Source organism: Lottia gigantea (assembly GCF_000327385.1).
Source record: "Lottia gigantea unplaced genomic scaffold LOTGIsca_32, whole genome shotgun sequence".
Lineage (NCBI taxonomy): Eukaryota > Metazoa > Mollusca > Gastropoda > Lottiidae > Lottia > Lottia gigantea.
The window spans coordinates 1,274,054-1,283,659 of NW_008709073.1; the positions used below are offsets into that span (position 1 = coordinate 1,274,054).

Consider the following 9,606-nt stretch of genomic DNA (forward strand, 5'->3'; position numbering starts at 1 on the left):
ATGTCGGGTGTACCCACTAGGCTGGTGGAAACAAAACAAGAAACATTTTCACTTAAAGAATCATGCACATGCACTGCCGGAGAGACACAGGGGCCTCAGTCTTTGCTCTATTTGAATGACTTGATCAATGAATGACTTTAATCTTCATCAGTGGCAAGGGGAAACATGACCGATGGAATTATCCTGACCTATACCATGTTCAAACCCTAACTATTTAGAGCTAAAAGATAATTACCCTTCTTGATTGCTGAAACCAGTCTTCTATTTCTTTTGATTTTTCAGCCACATGTACTTGTAGATCACTGCCACCTATTATGTTAGGTAATGTATGGGAGCCAGCATTGGCCACCTAGAATTAATAATAAAATAACACACATAAATATTTATAATAACTGTCATTTCAAAATGTATATCTATGAGAATTTGTTATTTATTATTTGGGTATGTTGATGGCCATTAAGTTTAACAACCTTCAAAATGAATCTTTGGTGTTTTGTGTCCACATAAAACTTAAAAGCCCTGTCACACAAGAAAGGTGTCCTAACTGAGCTGCCATGGCAACAATAATTAGCTCATGTTTAGGTTGCCATAAGCATGAAGGAAGTGTCAAATACCTTATGATGGGCGCCATTACTTGTCATTGAGATCGCCATGGAATTGTGAATGATTAGACAAGCGTAGTAACATCTCCATTAACGCAATAAAAATGAAGTGCACCAAGCCCATGGGTTTCATTAGAAAAGTGAATATGGTCACGTATGTTGCAGTATGAGAGCAACTGTTGTAAATTCAAGGGACTTGTATTTGTAGATTTGTATTTGAGGATATTTTGGCAAAGATTCTATTACTTCAATAATTGGAAAACCGAATATATATATCAAAGAATGTTCATTTTCAGTGCAAATTATGATTTTTGTATCCAAATGTCAATTTTCAATAACAAATGTTGAATTAAGCGTGCAAATTATGAGATAAGAATTTAGAATTAAGAAATAGCAATGAAGAACATTGAATAAAAAGCCATTCTGCCTTCCATACAGTCCAGGGACGAGGCTGTAAAGTGAAAAAGACTATTGATGTAGCTCTAGTTCGATTTCATATTGATTCTCCTTTATAGAAAATAGAATATTATTGCAAAAATGATGAGAACTATATGGATAGAATATTGTATTTAAACCTTCCAAGCTTCATACCTTCTTAAATTTCTTGAAGTTTTTAACTAACTGTCCCTTCCATCTTACAAACCCATCAGGTATTGCTTCTCCTCTAGTAGCACTAGCTCTATTAGTTGGCTTACGTTTAATCAAATCTGTAAAAGAGGTTACTATTAACCTCTCGGGTAATTCAGGTTCATAAACATATTCTTCATTCTTCACTGTCTGATTCTACAATTAATAATACATGTATATTCTTCACTGTCCGATTCTACAATTAATAATACATGTATATTCTTCATTCTTCAATGTCTGATTCTACAATTAATAATACATGTACATATATTCTTCATTCTTCACTGTCTGATTCTACAATTAATAATACATGAACATGTATTCTTCATTCTTCACTGTCTGATTCTACAATTAATAAAACATGTATATTCTTCACTGTCCGATTCTACAATTAATAATACATGTCTATTCTTCATTCTTCAATGTCTGATTCTACAATTAATAAAACATGTACATATATTCTTCATTCTTCACTGTCTGATTCTACAATTAATAATACATGTACATATATTCTTCATTCTTCACTGTCTGATTCTACAATTAATAATACATGTACATATATTCTTCATTCTTCACTGTCTGATTCTACAATTAATAAAACATGTATATTCTTCAATGTCTGATTCTACAATTAATAATACATGTATATATATTCTTCATTCTTCAATGTCTGATTCTACAATTAATAATACATGTACATATATTCTTCATTCTGTCTGATTCTACAATTAATAAAACATGTATATTCTTCATTCTTCAATGTCTGATTCTACAATTAATAATACATGTATATTTATTCTTCACTGTCCGATTCTACAATTAATAATACATGTATATATATTCTTCATTCTTCACTGTCTGATTCTACAATTAATAATATATGTATATATATTCTTCATTCTTCAATGTCTGATTCTACAATTAATAATACATGTATATATATACACTTCATTCTTCACTGTCTGATTCTACGATTAATAATACATCTGTATATATATACACTTCATTCTTCAATGTCTGATTCTACAGTTAATAATACATGTATAAATATTCTTCATTCTTCACTGTCTGATTCTACAATTAATAATACATGTATCTATATTCTTCATTCTTCACTGTCTGATTCTATAAGTAACAAGATATTTATTTTTCTTTCTTCACTGTCTGATTCTAAAAGTAACAAAATAAACATTCTTCATTCTTCACTGTCTGATTCTACAAGTAACAAGTACATTTTTATTCTTCAATGTCTGATTCTACAATTAAACAAGATATATATTCTCTCTGATTCTAGAAGATAATTAATATATTCTTCTTTCTTTACAGTTTGATTCTACAATTAACAAGTTATATATTCTATATTCTCCACTGTCTGATTCTAGAAGTAACAAGACATGAACAAAGATTTCTTACCTTTAATGGCTTCCTGCTGGTTAAAAATCCATCTGCAAGTCTGATTTCTTTGGAACCATCCTGCAACTAATTCAATTCAATTACATATGAATAATACTTTTTTGCATAAATATAAATTGGAAATATGCCATTTGATGGTGAAGTATTTTTCTTTTTGTTATTTTCAGTTTCTTTTACCTCAACTATATTTTTCTTTTAATTAATTTAATGCAAGGCCTGATACGAATCAAGACAATACTTATAAGCTAGGAAGGGCTGGTATTACATTAAATACTGGTATAAGAATTTATATTGTTAGTAATACTGCCAGAATAAAATATACCAAAATATCCCCACAATCTGATATATGGTAGACATCTACACAATTTTAACAAGTAACTTAAAGACTAGGGATTTTTCTAGAGAAATTTTTGTTTTTTGTAACATCTAAAATTTTAGATAGAAAAAACAACAACAATTGGTTTTGAAATAAGTAAAAAATATATGTTATTGCTATATATTCCCATCATGATATATTAATGCTCAATATTGTAATATACTCATGAACCAAATAGTCAGTTAGTTTGAGACTGAAATGTTACAAACCCTTTCAGATTCTTGATCTGCTTCTCCAATGATGGTTATTTCCTCTTCTTTAACATCAGTTTTCTTCTGTTTGGTATTTAGTTTCACTGGAGATGGAGACCTAGTTCTTTTGCTAGGTCTACCTTCATCTTCTGCTGGGGATGGGGACCTGAAATTACCATTTGAAATCAAATTTCATTCAGCAAACATCTGTAGTTTCCTCAAAGTCAGATGTACCTTGGTAATGAGTTTCTTCTGAAAAGTTTGCTGCAAAGTCCGAAGATACATGTGGAGCCATTGGGAGTGAATTCTGACATTTAATGCTCTACTGTGACTATTGCTTATGGTTAACCAAGTATCATTTCGAATCAATATCTTACGAGGTTAAAGTATTTATATTTTGCTTTGATTATTGCCAAATGACCGGTTTACAATGCCGTAAAATCAAATGACCTTACAGCACAGTTCGGGTTAAAAATGGCTACCATAAGACATAGTGATATTTTGCAGAGCATCTGAGGAAATTTCATGGTGATTTAAACCATGCTTATTTTCTCCTGAAATTTTATTAATTTGTCAAAAGTACTTGTTTACCTTGTTCTCTTGTTTCCTCTTACACTAGAGATACAAGATCTTTCTGTGTCTGGTACAGGTGAAGGTGATTTGTTCCGTCTGCTAGCTCTGGTGGTTTCTGCCACTGGCGAGGGTGATGTTCTTTTTCTCTTTCCACTTCTGTTATCTTGAGGTGAAATTATCTCTGAAGGGGTATCAATATATATACTGACATCTCCAGCTGGTGTATCTATGTTCGTAATGTGATGTGGACTTGGAGACCTATGTCTTTTGGTCGCTGACGGCGGTTCCAATTTGACGTCTTTAGAAGGAATGGCTTTGGATTTATTTTGACTGGATGTGTTTACAGGCGTTAATGGTTCTTTCTTGATGTTTTTAATATCTCGTGATGTTGGTTCTGTACTGGTTGCATTGTTAGTTCTTAAATGATATAAAAATACAGTCAATTCAGTGGGTCTAAATTCTTTGTCAAATTTCAATGTGAATTTGTAACAATAAAATGAAAAGATAGTTATTTTTTAGCTAAATCATGTTGTAAAAGACCGACATTTAAGTCAAGTTTATTATTTCTGTCTTAAATAATAATGACAACAATAGTTCTCTTGAATATGCAAACGTACAGAAATACGCTGCATTCGAAACCTGCTGAGAAAATAGTGTTTATGACTTACTTGAGAATCCGAAATTTGTGCGCAAAAGTTGAGACTGTTCTGATAATATTCACAACTTTATAAGTAAGGTGGTCAAAAAGGTTGTGTTAATACATTTTAATATTCCTATTCCAAGCTACTTAGAACATTGTCAACAGAGAAGATCTACAATTTAAGTTCCTATTATTTTAGGATAGTGTCAAGGTGAAGGTCGCAAAACACTTTGTCTCCATTTTAATGACTTTCAAAAGTAGTAGAAAACCCTAATATCGAACTGAAATTCACAACATTGAGCCTGTAAACACGATAATCAAGAGAGGTATCGAAGGAAGTATTACATACAGAAATGGTATACATGCTATCTAAAAAACTAGTTTTGCATTTACCTATTTTTTGGTGTTCTAAAACTTTTGCGTTCAGTTTCCTGTATAATAAGAACAATACTAATAAATTGATTTTCTAAATTTTGTATGCATATCTGGGACAATGAATATGAGTCATTCCAATAAGCATAAAAAATCTAGAAAACCTCTTTACAATCCCTGTAATGATACACAATTTTCTTCTTTGGTAATAACAAATTGAACCAAATTGAACTCTGATGATACAATTTTACATGAGAAGTTTAGAAAGATTGCCGTTGACAAAGTCACAATATGTCAACATGGGAGTGGAGAGAGTGACAGAAAGTCCATCTGTGTATTCATCTTGATGAGATCTTTTAATTTAATCTTTCAAAAGACATACATGTTCTATAGAGAATAGATATAATGAATCATACACCAATTTTTATAACAATACCTTTTTAGATATAAATGTTTCATCTATAACTTGAATACCACCATCATCAACAATATTCTTTTTTTCTTTTTTACTGCAAAATATAATAATCATAGATTTCAAATATCCCTTTAACATTAGATGGTTCTGTAAAAAATCTTAAAGAGTCCCTAGTGATCAGTGACTTCATCTCATTCAATAAGACAAGATAGCTTGCCAGACTGGCAGCTTTAATAATAGGATCTATTGGCAGCACACTGATCATGGAAATATGCAGCAAGTATTTCTCATATAAATAATTGATGAAGATGTATGAAAGCTACATACCCTTGTTTTGAGATCTCAGTATTATAAGCTAGTATATCATTAGTGTCAATAGTAATATCAGTACTTAAAGACTGAGATTTAATATCTGGTATTATCTGAGCTGTATATAAAATGAAAGGAAGTACACATTATACTTGGGTTAATAAAAACAAAATACGAATTGTGATATGAGGCGGATGTTGCCATGACAGAAGCATTACCTGTAGTCTAATAACTGTGTAGCATGATGACGTCACGCGTTTAGCCAGCTGTGCATGCTGGGAATGAAGTGGAGTTTCTATCAGTATTCGTTCGGCCATTTTGTAATACCTTGACCCCAATTCAATCCCATAGTTCATAGCGCGAAGTTCGTTTATTGAAATGTGACGTCATCAGTCAATAGGTCTATTACACATTTCAACTGGAGTCACTCCAGATATTAAATATCATAAAAACCCATGTCAACTGATTGTCTTGATCGCATCTCGTGATGGAAAACAGTTGCAATTGGTGGTCGAAAAAGATGGAGGGCACATTGACACAAGTTGAAATAAGCAAGTTGTCCTAATATTGTATTTTTCGACATGTTATTTTGTTCAGGGTAGTACTTATACAATTTTTATTGGATGACTTTCATATTTTCAAGGTGGGACAACGATGTCTTGAAGAATGAGAATTTTGAAAGATCAGTTTATCAACAGCTGAGATACTTCCTTTCAGACCTTTTATTTATGAGACACTGATATACCAGGCCTTTAAGACCATTAGGAATAAAGATTGTGTAGTAACTTACAAGGTTGTGGTATATCTGGATTACAATGTTTTTCTGTTGAACAATATAATACAGCATAACCAACTTCACTATCACCAATCATAGTCTTTGCTTTCCTATTAATAACATAATATATCATATGTTGCCCATCCTTAAAAATTGGCTTTAATGGTTTGTATAAGAATTTATGAGATACTCTGTTATAGAAGCACTGGCCTAGGTCACAAGTAGAGGTTATGGATTTCAGCATTGGAATGCATAAATTTGATAAGAAGTTACCTACTTCTGGAGAGATTATTTGTCTAAGACAGAATGGGCTGCTTGCAGGCGTACAAAACCTTTTTCATCTGATGAGACAACCAATCAAATAGATCTTAAAATCCATCAATAAACCAATAACATTACTGTTTTTTTAGTTAAGTTTGTGAGAATAAGGTCACTGGTAATGATGACATCAAAATTAAAGTCATAGCAAATAAAAGTGTAAAAGTAAAAGTTACCTACTTGGTGAGAATTTGAGAAACTTGATGATAAAATTTCTGTGTTGTTACTGGTAGAGTATTAACAGCTTCACTTGGTGTCATAACTACAGTTCCTGGTTCATATAAAATAGATTTATCATTCTCTTTTAATCCATCTTCTAACAATAGAGGTATTCCATCAGATAATTCTACAGCTAACTTCATCTTCTTAAACTGAAATTTAATTCATTTAATTAATTTTCTCGCACTTTATTAGACTACTTTAGTAATACCTCTTAATGGACAAACTATTTAATCTCAAACTTTGCCTCAAATACAAAATACCTCAAATTCTAATTTCATTTAAATAATTGAATATCAAATGATAGCACAGCCCTCAATTTCAATCTTAAGTTTCATTATAAAGGTATACTTCCTGTTGGGATGACCAAAAAGTTTAGTTTTTAAACTTGGTCAAAATAGGTCTGTGGACTATACAACAAAATTCCTTTATAATACAATCAATCCATAAAACAAAGTAATAATTCATTAAACTAAGTAATAATTCATTAAACTAAGTAATAATTCATTAAACTAAGTAATAATTCATAAAACTAAGTAATAATTCATTAAACTAAGTAATTTTGAAACATACTTAGAAGTGTGTTTCAACAATTGTTTAGTTTAATGGATATATCATCTCATACAGAGATTATTTATATGGCACTTGGCAACTGACAAATATATACACTTGACCAAGTTTGAGACTTAAATTTCATGTCCATTCTGAAAGGTAATACACTTAAATTTATACATATCTAAGCACACTGGTTGAAAACTGTTAATTCCAGAACCTTTAAGGGTAAATGTGCACAGCTATTCAACAATATGCATCCACATAGAAAGATGTGGGCAAAGACTGCTTGCTTGATAAATTTTAAGAAATATAACCAAATTTGAAGGTTTCTGAATAGTTACAGAGACACTGAGATGTGTTCATAAAATGGTTACCTGTTTAGGACTAAAGAAAATGAATTTCATCTTTGTGAAAACATTTCTGCGTTTATTATTTGGTAGAAATGAGACTTTTTCTGAATCAACTTGTGACTCAATAACTGTTGGTAAATAGCTGCAATAAGAATAACCAAGAAAATGTTGTAATCCTTTGATGACCCTCAGATTTGACTTGCTGATATCTAGTTGACTAAAAATTACTCTTCCATACATGTATGTATTTATATTATTTACCTAACTACCCACTTCAAATGCACATATAACAAGCTTAAAATATCTGTCTAAGAATATAAAAATTATAATTTAAACATCATTCTTATTGACACACAGCAAAAAAAAAACTGGTAAAAGTCATATCTTATAAATACTTACTTTTGTGGATCAGGCTTTTCTCCTTGTCCTTGTAAATGTTTTTGATAATCTTCTAAATATTTAGGTGTAACTATACAATTTTGATTGATTAAAGCACAAACAACCTATAAAAGATAGCAATTGGCCATTGTAATACGGCCACAATTCTAATAGCACTAATTTTTCACGGCGTTAAATTACTAACAAATTAAGCATTTACTTACCTTTATAATGACACTGATAAGAGTTCATTACTAACAATTAAACATTTACTAACCTTTATAGTGACACTGATAGAATTCATTACCTACAAATTAATCATTTACTTACCTTTATAGTGACACTGATAGAATTCATTACTAACAAATTAATCATTTACTTACCTTTATAGTGACACTGATAGAATTCATTACTAACAAATTAATCATTTACTTACCTTTATAGTGACACTGATAGAGTTCATTACTTACAAATTATTCATTTACTTACCTTGATAGTGACACTGATAGATTTCATAACTAACAAATTAATCATTTACTTAACTTTATAGTGACACTGATAGAATTCATTACTTACAAATTATTCATTTACTTACCTTTATAGTGACACTGATAGAATTCATTCTTTACAGATGAATCATTTACCTACCCTGATAGTGACACTGATAGAATTCATTACTTACAAATTAATCATTTACTTACCTTTATAGTGACACTGATAGAGTTCATAACTAACAAATTAGATAGGTAGGTAGGTAGATGACAAGTTAACGTTCGCTTCCAGCGGATGCTGATATCGCAAACTAGGTAGTTGTTGGTAGTCGTAGTAGTTGGTAGTTGGATTGGATCAAATTGGATGATTTGGTGTTATTGGTTTGGTTGTTGATTCTTCGTTAGATCTGGTCGGGTCAAATGACATGGCGGTGAAACTACTAACAAATTACACATTTACCTACCTTTATAGTGACACTGATAGAGTTCATAACTAACAAATTACAATCTGATCTATATTCATTAACAACATGTGCTCCTAGATTCTTCATGATACTGCGAGTCAATTTCTTACTATCACTATCTAAACAGGATGTGGTAATTATAAATGGTTCATACACCACCCTGAAAAAAAAAAGGAAAGGCATGAAATTTATCAAAACTTGGTTGAGCAACATTAATTAGCAGACTGTCCCTTTAGGAGCCAACAAGTCTTTTTGGGTCCAAGCACTGAAATGTTCAGGTTATCAAGTGTGTAGTATTTCATTGGGGTTTCAATTTAGTGATAATAAAAAATGACACTTTTAAAAAACCTTACATGAAACCTGATTTAGGTGAGCCAAAAAGAACTGTAGTCCCATCTTGTAACAAGATATCACCATCCACTTTCTTACTTCCAACAAAAGTTCCAAACTTTGATAATCCTTTAACTGAATAATAGGTAGTTTGTCAGGGTTAGCCTACAAAATAGCAAAAAAAATGTCATGACATCACATAGTTATA

The 9,606-nt window shown here is 31.1% G+C and overlaps 1 protein-coding gene across 1 annotated transcript in view; it reads right to left on the reverse strand.

The window, feature by feature from the left end:
- Positions 1-6,279: 6,279 nt before the first annotated feature.
- Positions 6,280-9,606, reverse strand: part of LOTGIDRAFT_119784 (hypothetical protein) — a gene marked incomplete at both ends in the record, with an annotated part of 5,578 nt that continues 2,251 nt past the window's right edge. Inside the window, 5 exons of the mRNA XM_009058010.1 lie at positions 6,280-6,403; positions 6,792-6,982; positions 7,760-7,877; positions 8,135-8,238; positions 9,069-9,228. Of these exons, the coding sequence (XP_009056258.1) occupies positions 6,280-6,403; positions 6,792-6,982; positions 7,760-7,877; positions 8,135-8,238; positions 9,069-9,228 (697 nt within the window). The remainder of the gene's footprint in view (positions 6,404-6,791; positions 6,983-7,759; positions 7,878-8,134; positions 8,239-9,068; positions 9,229-9,606) is intronic.